Source organism: Felis catus, chromosome D4, assembly GCF_018350175.1.
Source record: "Felis catus isolate Fca126 chromosome D4, F.catus_Fca126_mat1.0, whole genome shotgun sequence".
NCBI classification, from domain to species: Eukaryota; Metazoa; Chordata; class Mammalia; order Carnivora; family Felidae; genus Felis; species Felis catus.
This window is the reverse complement of record NC_058380.1, coordinates 91317272-91330631: the sequence shown is the minus strand read 5'-3', so window position 1 is coordinate 91330631 and position 13360 is coordinate 91317272. Positions and strand designations below refer to the sequence as shown.

At 60.3% G+C, this 13360-nt stretch overlaps 1 protein-coding gene across 9 annotated transcripts in view; it reads right to left on the bottom strand.

Annotated features, from left to right (window-relative positions):
- The window catches only part of EXD3 (exonuclease 3'-5' domain containing 3), a 78690-nt gene that overhangs the window by 27404 nt on the left and 37926 nt on the right, over positions 1-13360 (bottom strand). For all 9 annotated transcript variants that reach the window (XM_023243120.2, XM_023243121.2, XM_045043853.1 and 6 more), the window contains 10 exons: positions 12271-12410; positions 9505-9602; positions 4807-4880; positions 4642-4680; positions 2675-2841; positions 2042-2165; positions 1401-1611; positions 1196-1305; positions 581-743; positions 333-499 (listed from right to left, as the gene is read on the bottom strand). In XM_023243120.2, coding sequence (XP_023098888.2) covers positions 333-499; positions 581-743; positions 1196-1305; positions 1401-1611; positions 2042-2165; positions 2675-2841; positions 4642-4680; positions 4807-4880; positions 9505-9602; positions 12271-12410 — 1293 coding nt within the window. The remainder of the gene's footprint in view (positions 1-332; positions 500-580; positions 744-1195; positions 1306-1400; positions 1612-2041; positions 2166-2674; positions 2842-4641; positions 4681-4806; positions 4881-9504; positions 9603-12270; positions 12411-13360) is intronic.

Below are 13360 nucleotides of genomic sequence, written 5' to 3'. Positions count from 1 at the left end.
GTATGGCCTCCACGCAGAACACAGCAGACGGACACATTAACAAAATGATGCGAGATCGCTCGCACCGGGCCCAGGCAGGGCCTCCACACGTTTCCTGGGGTGGGGGCTCTGTGTACGATGCAGTGGGGCTCGGGGCTCGGGAGCCACACGGTTCACGCGAGACACCGCCCTGGACCTTGGTGGGAGCACGTCAAGCCCGCCGACAGGAGAGCGATGGGAACCCCCCTCCTCCAGGACGCTGACGGGGCTCTGCTCCCCTCCCAGGCCTCCTTCCCTGTCTGGTCCTCCTCCCTGAGAACTCTTATGAAGGGGTCCTGGGGGGCTTCACCCACCTGCCAAGGCAGGGCTGAGGCCTCCTGCAGGCGGGGCGGCTCCCGGGCCCCCGGTCTCTCACTGCACCCTGGCTGCAGGCTCCTGGCCAGGTCCTCAGACAGGGAGAAGCTGGCAGGCTCTCTGTTCAGCGCCTGGTGCACCTCCAGCAGGCAGTAGGCGTCAGCAGCTGGGGTTGGCATGGGTCGGCCTCAGCCTCCAGTGTGGGGGGCACAGGGGTGTGGGGTGTGGGGGAAGTAGGGGTGTGCACCTGCGTAAACCAGCTGCCCCTCGCTCAGCGGCCGCCGATCCCAGTTAGAGAGCTGCTGCGTCTTGTCGAGGGGCTTGCCCAGGACCTGCTGCACCAGGAGGCTGAGGCCCCGCAGCCCCCTGGCCTCATACGTGCCTCCAGCTGGCATGTTCACCACCCGCATCTGCCAAGACAGAGCCCCTCAGGGGTGAGCGGCCTGTGCGGGAGGAAGGATGGCCACCACGGTGCCAGGCGGCCCTGCCCTGGGGAAGGCCCTCGCCCTCCAGAGCCGCCAGTGCGTGGAAGGGAGGGCGTGGATGGCCAAGGCAGGCTGCGTGGGGGGGCCTCAGGTCAGCTCTGAGGATGACATCTTAGCCCCCAAGGGCGTGTGCTGAGAACTCAGAGGGGCCCAAAGCAGGGCTGGTTCTGGGGAAAGTGTGGGGACACGTGGTGACTCTCCCTCCTCGGCAGGGCCTGGTGACCTGTGGCCAACACAAAGGTGCTCTGAGGTCATGAGCTCATCCTGGCACACAGACACCCGCCAGCCCATGGTGAAGACCCCCAGCTGGCGCAGGGCATGGCTGTGCAGGCGGCTCAGCAGAGAAAGGAGGGCCCCCCTGCCCCCCTCGAGCGGACCTGCCTGTGCACCCGCAGCAGGTCCAGGCCGCCCCGCAGCTGCTTCTCCACGTGCGCCAGGGCCGGGCAGGAAGCACCCAGGCTCCGAAGGTCCCCCGCCAGCCCATAACCTGCAAGGAGGGCCGTCGGCGTGACAGGCACCCGAGGAAGGGGCCGGGGCCTTGCCCCAGCACCCTCCCCCTCGGTGGGCAGGGGCTTTGCTCACCCAGTTTCGTGACGGAGGGGTCCGAGAGCAGCCGGGACACCAGCCTGGAGAAGGCCTTCGACACCTGCCCTCCCGCTGGCCGCGAGAGCACAGGCAGGTCCATCAGGAACACGCGGCCCTCCACTGCCAACTGCATGACTGATGCCTGGGGCCGGCCCCCCGTGCCAAACGAGGGTCTCCACTCCACGTCTACCCCGACCACCTGGCCGGGCTGCGGAGAGGGGCTGCTATGAGCAGGTGAGGCCCGCTGGGGCTGCAGGGCTGTGGCTGAGGGCTGGGAGGGTGCAGCTAGCCGGCCCCCCCCTGAGTGTGAGGTCCAGGTAAGGCAGCCTCTGTTGGGAGGGCTGACCAGCCCTGGGAGCTCCCACATGACCGGGGCCGCGCCTGGCCCTGGCTTGCCCGCCATTCCACACAGAAGGGGTCAAAGGAACCCGGCAACCAGGCCGAGGGCCCGGCCACAGGACAGGTCTGGAGCTGCTGCAGGTGAGGGGCCAGTGTCTCATGCTTGTGTTTTGGGCCCAGGGTCTTCCAAATGGGCTGGTATGGGTGCCCTGCTCTGCAGGGGTGTCTGGGGTGGGTGGGAAGGACAGCCAAGCCTGGGGGTCCATGGTGTGGACAGAGCCCCAGAGCTGGCCACCCACCTGCAGCAACGCCTCCTCATGCCTGGCCAAGTCCTCCCAAGAGGCCAGGAAGTGGATGTCCTCCCTGGCGATGGGCAGCTGGTAGTAATCACCCTTCCTGTCCTCCAAAGGCGCCCCGGCCACCCTGGAAGAGGCGGAGCAGTGGCACCCACCCCCCGCTCTGGGCCCCTGGGGCCGCACCCCACCACACTCCAGCACCTCCTGGCCTGGCCGGGCCCAGAGTAGACCTCAGAGAGGAAGGGGAGCTACGAGGGCCGCTGGCGTCTGGGGGGTCTTTGCGGTGTGCCCGCCTGTGCCCCTCCTCCCACACAGCTGCTCTCTCCGCCTTGCCCACCTGCCTCTGTCCCCCCCCCCCCAGCCACCAGACTGCCGCTTCCTCAGGCCCTTGGGGGTGTGGGGCCTGGTTGTGGGCTCCGGCCCCAGGGTCTGAGGCCGGTGCGGAGGGGTGCGGGCTCCTGGCTCATCTGCTCTGTGCGTGTCTGCGTTCTGGGAACAGGGGCACGTGCCCCCTCCTTGCTTTTCTGGTCTCACTCCCAAAGTGCTGGCATATGTGAGTCGTGGGATCACTTCCCAAGGGGTGGGGGCCCCAGGGCGTGCTCCGCTCACCAGCCTCCCGAGCCTGGAGGTGCTCACCTCTCCTGGAGTTCGAGCCGTCGGAGCTCGGCAGCCACTGTGGCTGGCAGCTGCTCCTCGGGCACTGAGAGGCCCAGGGCGCACTGCGCGGCCACGGCCTCGTTGCCGGGGGAGGCCAGCAGCTGCACTACCGTCTCTTGGGGCCACTCTTCCCGGCCCACCAGGCCCTGGGGACAGATGGGATGGGCTGTGCTGCCCGGCTCTGCCCCGAGGGGGTGCAGACAGTCCCGCACCAGGCCCAGACCTGCCCCCGCAGACCCCAAGGCTCTGTGCTGAGGGAGCTGTCGAGGACCTTCCACACGGTCAGGCTGGAGGGTCACCGTCCTGTGTCCGCAGCCCGGCCTGGCTCCCTGTGTCCGTCTCCTCATCTCCAATGCCCGGTCCCACCCTGCTGCTATCACCAGCACCTCCTCACCGGTCCTGCTCCCCCAACCTGACACCGGTACCGTCTTTCTAGAACATTGTCTCCACCCTTGCCTGGTGGGTTCTGCTCCTGACCCTGCGGCTGTCCAAGTCTGCCCCTCGGGCATCCTTGCATCCACCCTTGGGCTGGCCAACATGCTCAGGGCCACGGGACACCCCTGAATCCATGGTCCAGACAGTGGACACGGACGGGTGGCCCTCAGAGGGGTAATGATGCTCCGGGGCCTCCCGAGGCGGCCTCTCCCACACCAGCGCCCAGCACAGGAGCACAGGACTCATGTAGCCCACGGGCAGCCCACCCAAGTCCGCTCAGCCTCGGGGCACCCAGGGCAAGGCCCAGGCACCCCACCCTCCCCAGAGTCTGAGCCTCTCACTCTCCGGATCTCTAGCCCCTGAGGCCTCTGTGCTCCCCAAGGAGCCTCTGCCGGCGGACAGGCAGGGCCCCTCCCAGACAACTCTGTCCCCCCAGCAGCCTCAGGCCATCCGCTTCCCGCAGGCCGCGGGTTCCCACGTGGACGACAATATGTGGAAACCCCTCCACATTCTTCAGGATGTCCGCTGCCCTTCCGGCTGCCTCGGCCTTGGCACCCAGGGGGGACCAGCCTTCCGGGCCTTCCCGGGGGTCCACGTTCCTCTCTGGTGACTCACCGCCCACCCCACACACCCATCACTGCAGGGGTGGCTCAGCGCTGCCCCCCACTGGATGCCACTCAGAACACCAGATACTAGACCATTCATCAAGGAAGGAGGGCCCCCCCCCACCCCGCTAACTGGTGCGTTGCTCCTGTGCTGCATCTGGGACCCCACACCCCCTACCTTCTTCCAAGGCTGCTTCGCCCAGGGCTGGGGACAGCGCTGTGCCCATGATGACCCACACTTCCAGCTCGGGCCTGAAGGACCCAGGCCACTACATGGTCCTGTCTAGGCTGCTGTCCTGGCGGGCTCTGTAGCCCCCTGGGCCAGGAGTGGCCCTTGTATCACCCCATTGGGCAGCTGGGGGCTCATTCCTCACAAGGCCTCAGGGGCACAGAGCTGTGTGCAAGCACAGCACTCAAGGATGGTCTAGAATATTCTCTCGGTGCACAAGTGGAATCTCCAGCAAACCTGACCTCCTCCATTGCCTGGCAGCTCCATGCTCCACCAGCTAAAAGGGGCTCCAGGACCCCCAGCCGCTCTGGCCCTGCCTCACCTGGCGGGGTCCCCCTCAGCAGCTGCCTCTGGCACCCCACCTTCTGGCAGGGGTGGGCAGACGTGAGTCCCTGTGTCTGGTTTCTCATCAAGGTGTGGGGTCTGTGCTGGGCGGGGAGAAGCCCCGTCCCTGCACCATCTGCTTCCGGCCCTGCCTGGACATCGGAAGAGCTGACCCGGTGTGTGGGCCTACACACCAAATGCCTAGTCCATACGTGTGCACATAGCCTCTCAGGGTCACGTGCCCCTCTCGTCCTTGCCCAGGTCTCCAGTGAATGCCCACCCTGCACAGGGCTTCCAGGGGCTTCCAGAGCCTTCCAGAGCCTTCCAGAGGCTTCCAGGGCCCTTGGACTCACCTGCACGTGGTCCACCCAGTTCTCCTGAGACATACTTCTCTATAAAAGTAAGCATCAAGATAACCTTTTCTAGTTGCAGCTCTAGAAGCTGGGGAGGGAGAGCTCCCCCCCCCCCCCCCCCCCGTCACGGGCCCAGGCTCAGGGCGCTAACCAGGGCACACGCACCTCCACAAACCGCTTATAGCACAGGTAGCGCAGGGCGGCCAGGCGCTGCTGAGTGGCAGCGTTGGGACACAGAGCTGTTGAAAAAGCACAGAGCTCAGGGCAGGGCAGGGGCCGGGGACCAGTGTGTAGGGGGCTTCTGCCCACTCCCCTCCACCCTTCACTGTCCCCACAGGTGCCCTCCCAGCCTTGAGCCTCGTTTGGGGTCTCCCAGACCCTCTGCATCAGGGGCTCTGAGGGACAGGAGCCCCATCTCTCCAGGCTTCTTGTCCTTCCTGTCCTTCTCCCACCAGAATGTGAGGAAGGGGCCATCTTGCTCACCTGTTTACAAACTGATGCTTACTTGTTGGCCTTACTTCCACATTCTGTTCAGAGCCCGCGGGGGCCCAGGAAGGGCCCCCTCCCACACACCCATCCACCCGCCCCGCCCTCTGATGCTGGTCCTCCCTCTTGGGGCCAGCTGTCCTTGAAGCCTGGCAGTGCGCAGGGGATGTTGACCACAGAACCCTGCCCCTCCCAGTGGCGGCCTGGGCTTCTCAGGGCCCTGCACCCTCCGGAAGTGTGGCTGCGCCCGCAGCACCCCACTCCCAGCACTGGGGAGCGCCCTGTTACAGGGTCGCTGTCCAACCACAGCGGAGGTCAGTGCTGCCCAGAGGTTGGGGCCTGCAAGGGAGGGCCAGCGACTCCTCAGACAGGTGACGGGGCACCCCCTCCTCCTTCCTGCCCAGGCTGTGAGGGTTCCAGACCCCAGGAGGCTGCTAAGGAACCTGGGACAACACTGCAAAGTGAGGTGGACAAGGCCTGAGGAAGGGGGGGGGGGGGACGAATGAGTGAGCTACTCAAGGAAAGAAGGAAAGAAGTGAATTTCTCCAGGCTCTGTCAGGACACAAAGTAACCATGTGTCCTTGCAGAGGCATCTGCAGACAGAGACTGGCTTTTCCGACATTTACACAATTCGAAGCATCATTTTGCCGGTGGGAAACTTTGTCCAAAAGCCTTGTGGATACGGTATCGTGTCCACAGATAGATTCCGGTGCAGCCTGGCCTGACTGGCTGGTCCAGACGCAGCACAAACCCTTAAAGGGGCGGGCACAGCTGAGCCAGGCCCAACCGCCTGCCACACCCCTGGGCACCTGCAGATACCACAAAACCCAAATACGACGCACACTGCAGCCTGCTGGTTCATCCGCGCAAGGACACCTTGGGGGGCTCCACCTGGGACCCAGGCCTGGGGAGGGGTGGGCTAGTGGGGAGCTCAGGCTGGAGAGGCAAACAGAAGTCCCCGACCCTCCTTCTGCGTCTAACGTCAGCCCACGGAGGACATGGGGTCGGTCCTGTGGAGGCCACAGCTGTGACGGTGGACACGCGGATGGACTGCAGAGGGGCAAAGGGACCATGACCGCAGCTGTGACCCTGAGGCCTCCTGGCTAAGACAGACCCCGCTGGGGAAGCAGCAGATGGGGCCTGGCAGCGGGTGGTCATGCGGAACAGGAGACCCGGAGGGGGTCTGTCCTTCCTGCCCCCAGCAGGCCAACGAGCGAGGCGCCCACGGAAAGCACCGGCTTGTCTACCCGGCCCTCTTGTCCAGCGGCCCCCCACTGTGTGTGACTATGTGACTCGGCACATAGTCAGGGGGGAGTCCCCACTATGTAGGGGTGCCTAGGCACCTAACCTGTTCCAGTGCCACACTCAGCTGAGACCTGTGGGGGGGGGATGGACCTCCAAGGGGGGCACATCCTGAACTGCGGGAGGCGCCAGCCTAAGGCTGGTCCAAGACCCCAAAGACCCCTCTGGCCCCAAGCCCTGGGCCCACTGTGGCCACAACCCGACCCGGAAGTGTGGGCCCTGTGGGTCAGTGAATGTCATGGCAGGGCTGCTGCGGGGGGGGGGGGGGGGAAGGCCTGCACCTCAGACCCAGCTGTGGTCTCCCACACAGCCTGCCCACCACCCCGGCCTTGTGGGCCTCACGCCCCACCCCCACCCTGCCCCACACGGGCCTGAGTCCCGGGTGGGGAGAGCCTCTGCCGAGGCGGCAGGCGCAGCCCCCCACAGCAGCCAGCATCGACCCTGTGAGTGATTCCGTGCTGAGAGCCTCTCGGGCCCGTGTCCCTCACCCCGTGTGCACCCTGAGGGACGCCGGCAGGGCTCCCCGACACAGCGCCCAGGACAGGCATGCAGTGACCTCAGAGGCCCCCCTGCCAGGGACGGGGATCCCCATAGGGGGTCCACTCCTTAGCGCTCCAGTCCTGCAACTGCACCCCAGACCTCCCGGTCTCTCAGACCCCAGCACCCCCAGGGGTCTGTGCTGTCGGGACCCTCCTTGGAGCTTCTGCACCTACAGCCCTTCTTTTGGTCTTCTTCTGCAGCCTGAGGGTGGCTCCTTCCTAGGGCTGTGTCCCCTGGCGCCCCAGGGGTCCCAGCAGCCGGCCGGTCCTCCTAGACCTGCCTCGGCTGCTTCGGGCAGAGGCCCCCCCCAGCTACCGTCAGCACAGCCAGCAGCTCCTTGTCCCTAACTGACCCAGACTGACCGCACCACCAGCCTCCAGGCAACCACTTCTTGGTCCCCCCATCTCTTTACCTAGAGCCACCTGGGGGGCCGTGGACAATCACACATCAAAACCACTTGGTGATGTGTTTCTGTCTGCAAAAGCCCCCAGTATCGCCCTCCTTTCTGGAGGCAATACTGCCTTCCGGAGGCACCTTTGTCCAGGGTCAGGGGATCTGCACAATTTCTCAAGGGTGTGAGGACAGAGAAGCCTGCAGGTGACTGAGACAGAAACCAGATGCTGACCAGAGATGGGGCTGAAACTTGGACACAGACCATAAGACACCTGTGAGCAAGACATTCGAAGGGAAAAAAGACAAAACTGGAAATACGTTCAAGTACGAAGAAACCACACAAAGCAAAAGAGCAGATCTGGAAAAGAACCAAAGTATGACTTCTGGAGCCACAGGTACAACGATCAAAATGCAGTGTTTTGTAGTTTTTTAGACACAGAGGAGAAAATTAGTGATGCGCAAAAGAGCAGGAGTTGCCCAAGCTCATCATGAGCGAGACACAGGACAGTAACACCGCAGGGAAGGCAGGGTGACAAGATCACACACGGGGCCAGAGAACCAACAGCAACATCTGAGGACATGGTGGCTTACAATTTTCCAGAACCAAGTAAAGACAGCAATCCACAGATTTAAAAAGCCCAACAAAAACCAAGCCAGATAAATACAAAGAGATCTATAACCACTCTCTTCACAGTGAGACTGCAGAACATCAAAGACAGAGGAGACAGAGAGAGAGAGAGAGAGAGAGAGAGAGAGAGAGAGAGAGAGATTGCTTTCAGAGAAAAGAAATTAGATTTCTTCATAACAACACATTTCAACCCAAAGGACTGACATCATACCAAGCATGATTTTTGATCATGATGAGATTAAGAGCCCACACTAGAAAGATAACTAAAAGTGCCACATAGCTTTGAAATTAAGAAGTACAGTTCTAGGGGCGCCTGGGTGGCTCAGTCATGTGTCTGACTTTGGCTTAGGTCACGATCTCACCATGAGTGAATTCGAGCCTTGCATCCTGCTCTCTGCTGTCAGGACACATCCTCTGTCTCCTTCTCTCTCTGTCCCTCCCCTACTAGCTCTCTCTCTCTCAAAAATAAATAAACATTAGGGACGCCTGGGTGGCTTGGTCGGTTAAGCGTCCGACTTCAGCCAGGTCACGATCTCGCGGTCCGTGAGTTCGAGCCCCGCGTCGGGGTCCGTGCTGACAGCTCCGAACCCGGAGCCTGTTTCAGATTCTGTGTCTCCCTCTCTCTCTGCCCCTCCCCTGTTCATGCTCTGTCTCTCTCTGTCTCCAAAATACATAAACATTAAAAAAAATTAAAAAAATAAGTAAATAAACATTAAAAACAGAAGAAGAAATACATTTCTAATTAGCCCATGGGTAAAGAAAAAATTATAATAAAAATTAGAAAATATCTTAAGCTGGACAATAATAGAACTAATATATGTTGAAACTTGAGGAATATTTTAAGAAGCAAGAAGGTTTAAACTCTAGTTTGGTGGGCTGGGGAGGGCAACGAACAAAGAGGGCCAAAAAGCCAAAAGCCACCAACAAGTGGCCTTACGTCAAAGTAAAAATTAGCTTCTGTACAGCAAAGAAACAGTCGACAGAATGAAGAGGCAACCTACAGAGTGGAAGGAGATATTTGCAAACCACGCATCTGACAAGAGGGTAACGTTCAAAATATACAAGGAACCCATGCAATTCAATAGCCAAAAATCCCAAGTAACCAGATTTAAAAACGAGCAGAGGAACCGAATGGATGTTTTCCAAAGAAGACATCCAAACAGGTGTTGAATGAATGAAATGGTCCAAGGTACCACTAATCATCAGGGAAATGAAACTCCAAATTATGATGAGATACCACCTCACGTGTGCTAGAACGGCCGTCAGCCATCATTGGACGAAAAGACAAGAACGAACCGGAAGGGGCGGGGGCAGGGAGGGGGCGGGGCGCAGCAAGGCCCCGCCTCCCAGGAGTCTACGCAGGCGGGCAAAGGGGCTTGCGGGCCTCAGGCTGCTGCTCGCGTCCAGGGCCTGCGATGGGCAGGCGGCAGGAAGTGGGGGGGAGGTCGGTGGACCCTGGTCAGCCTGAACCCCGCATCCGCCGGGCGCGCACAAGTTGTGGGGACGGCACTCACCCGGGTCCAGGCCCAGCCGCTCCAGCTGGCTCAGGACCCGCCGACTTAGCACTCTGGGACTCAGCCTCTCCAGCCTCGAGGTCACCTGTGGGTGCTGCCTGCAGGGAGAGAAACACGGCTCCTGTCTGGCACTGCTTTAAGACTTTTGTTTTCATCTAAGTCACACACGCACAGTTTAAAACTCAGGTAGTTCTACAAGGTTTATGGAGAGAGCAGTCACCCTGTCACCCTGCCCCACTGCACACCAGACACACATCACTTTTGTCGTGTTTTGTATTTGTCTCTGTGCTTACAAGCGACATACTTGTACGTGATCTCTTGGTTATTCAGTTTTAGGAGTTTGGTCTGCACATCTCACCACAAAAGGCTCTCCAGCCTCCCTCCCCACACAGTATCCAAGCCCTTACGTAGGGTCAGGACACCGTGTCTGCCATATCATGACCAGACGACCACTGTCGTCTGCCATATCATATCATACCGTGTCTGCCATATCATGACCAAGCGAACACTGTCAGTGGCCAGGCCACACCCTCCTGTTCTCTTCAGGGTTAATACCTGTCTGCTGAGGTTGCTGACCCAGGCCCCCCGCCTGCCTCGCCCTGTGCCCACAACTCGGTGTACACACCTCCTCACTCCCCCAGCTGACAGCTCAGCACACACCCGCAGAAGTTGCTAGAGCTGGTGTGCCCCTGAGCTCTGCCCTGTGCCGGCTTGAGGGTTCGGCTGAGCCGAGACCTTGGGGTCCGGGCAGGCGATGCTCCTGGAATCCCGCCTGATCCCTGCTCTTCCTGGGGTCTGCAGTGTGCGTCTCACCCATGCAGGCCGCCCCGCAGACCCGCTAAGCCGGGCGCCTCGGGACCGGGGTTCCCGTTCCTTGGATGTCGGGCCTTCTTGACAAGATCTCTACTTTTTCTTTTAACCTTTTCTCTCTGATTTTCATACTGTTTATCTGTTTTGTACTTTTTCGAAGACATCTTCAAATTTATCTTCCAAACTTCTATTGTGCTTTTCACTTTGCTGTTAAATTTTTGATTGCAAAGAGTTCTGTTCTGTGTTCTGCAGACACCTCGGCCCAGGGTCCCCAAGGACCGGCTGACTGCTGAGGGCCCTCCTCGGGCTCTGCGTTGGACCCCACATGCTCCTGGCGGCCACAGGTCAGCTTCCCAGCCTAAGTGCTCTACCTGACCACCTGCCACCAGTTCTTGGATCCCCTGCTGTCGCTGCCTCTCCTTCTCTTAAAATGTCTTCTTCATTTTGGGGCAGAGACACAATAATAAATGCTTGTATTTATCAGCCAGAAGCACTTTTTAAAACCTAGCGTTTATAGGGGCGCCTGGGGGCTCAGTCGGTTAAGCATCTGACTCTTGATCTCAGCTCGTCATGATCACGGTTCGTGAGCTAAAGCCCCACATCGGACTCTGTGCTGATGGTGCCAAACCTGCTTGTTATTCTTTCTCTCTCTCCCTCTCCCTCTCTGTCTCTGTCTCTCTCTCCCTCCCTTTCTCTAGGCCCTAGGAAAATTTTTTCTAAACTATTCTTTTTAAGTTTGTTTGTTTATTTATTTATTTATAAGAGAGAAAGAAGAATGGGGGGAGGGAGGGAGGGAGGGAGGGAGGGAGAGAATCCTAAGCAGGCTCCAAGCTGTCAGCACAGAGCCCAATGTGGGGCTCAAAGTCATGAACCGTGAGATCACAACCTGAGCCGAGATCTAGAGTTGGACTGAGCCACCCAGGTGTCTTAAGACCCAGGAAATTTTTAAAAAATCATTGATTTAAACCAATATCCTCAACTAAATCCAGCCACACAGGGTCTTCCTCACTGTCCCACTGTCCATCCGTGTATGTTCCTATTCCACATGGGACTCTGGCCCCACAGTATGTTCACTTATTTGCTCTGTGTCCCCCCACCCTTTTTTTAAAGTCGTTGTTTATTGTTCAAGCCACTTTTTTTTTAGTAATCTCCACGCCGAACGTGGGGCTCAAACTCATGGCCCCGGGATCAAGAGTCGCATGCTTCACTGACTGGGCCAGCTGGGCGCCACTCTGTCACTTTTCAAATCCGTAATGACAGGGAGGAGAGCCAGCGCTGGACGAGCCCGGCCCGGGGCTGTGTGGGTTTGCCTGCTTCCCAGCATTTAAGTCACACAACCCTTGAGACAGGCAAAATCAGTCCAGTTTTAGGGACAAGGAAAGAAACCCAGAAAGTGAAGTGACTTGCTCATAGGTCCAGGGAGGTCTGCCCCAGAGCCCAAGGTCTGGATCTCCAGCCGGGGGGCCCCAGGGCTGAGTAGTTCGTGGAGCCAGGATCAAGCCACTACTACCTGCGGATGGGCGGGTGGCTCAAGGAGCCTTCACAGACCTCCAGGAGCTGCTGTCCCGTGCCCCCCTCAACACGTGTGGCAAGAAGATGTTCTCCCGCCAGATGCCACCCCCGTGCCCCACACCCAGGCGACACCCTCACGTCACATATACAGGCACGTGGGCTATCCACATGGGCTCCACACCCGTCCCTGGCGATTTATCCCGCGAAGGGATGAAGGAATGAGTGAATGGATAAGCAGCATGACTTCCGGAACCAGGTAAGAAGTCATCCACCTGATGCGGAGGATTGTTTTTGTTCGCTCAAGGGTGGTAACCGTCTCTCATCTGGTCCCTGGCAGGCGTGGCCCCTCGCTGGCCGACCCGGCTGCGACTTGTGGGGGCCATGCGTGTGGCCTTCCCCTGTGCTTGCCCCCCTCACCCCACCCTCGGCCCCCATAGGGCTCACCTGGCAACAACTCCGATGTCAAAGCCGGGCCGGCACCAGGAGTCCAGGAGGGCCAGCAGCCTCCTCTGGAGGTCCGGGAAGCCGGCCACATAACGCTCCACGAGGCTCACTCTGTCCTGGAGGAGCAGTGGGGTGCACATCTGCGGGGAAGCACGTCCTCAGGCCACAGCCCTGTGGGCACCTGGCACCTCCACCCCCAGCTGAGACCCCAGACTCACCTCCAACCCATCCAAGAGTGTGAGTGCCCCCATAGTGGCTCCTGGGGCACGATGCAGGCAGCCCAGCCCATGCCCTGCGCTTGAGCATCTCGCCCCCACACATGCAGGCCCCACAGCTCCCTGGGGCTCTGCCTGGGCTCTGTGGTCACTTTCATCTCCATTACAAAGGCCTGGAGGCCCCAAGAGGCAAGGGGAACCTGGGGAAGCTGTTTCTCCTGTCTTCACTGAACTGGGGGCGGGGGGCAGGAGGGAGGCCAACGTGGGCAGTAGCCCGATGGCCCAGAAATGCCTCCTCGTTGGCACAGATGGCATGCCTACTCCTAGTGCCCGTGAGTGCATGAGCCCATGAGAGCCCCAAGCTGAGCCCTCAGGGAACCTTGGAGGCAGCCCCTGATGGTGGCACTGGCCCTTTGGACACTCGGGCCGTTTCCACCGCAAAAGTCAGGCCTCAACAAAGCCCCCTTCCAGTGGTCCCTACACTAGACCCCACCTCACCTCCTTTCCTCTCCATGTGACCACATAGGTCAGGCTGCCTGGAGCCCAGACTGGATGGGGTCCCTCCCATCAGCCAGGCTGGAACCATGGGGTGGTCCTCACGGAGAGCTCCATTCCCGAGAGCCCCTCTGGCCACCACTTTCGGAGCATACCACACCTGAGCCCAATGACTGCCCTCCTGGGCACGCCCCTTGGGCCCTCCGAGGAGGGTCAGGTGGTCACATGCGACCCTTGCCCTCTAGCACCCCAGCCCCACCCTGTGAACAGCAGAGGCCAGGGCTCAGTGGTACAAGACCCTCCGCCTCCAGACCATGTTTCTGGAGACCTGGGCTTCATCCACGTCGGGGCCCTCAAAACTCACGTGAGAAAGACACTTA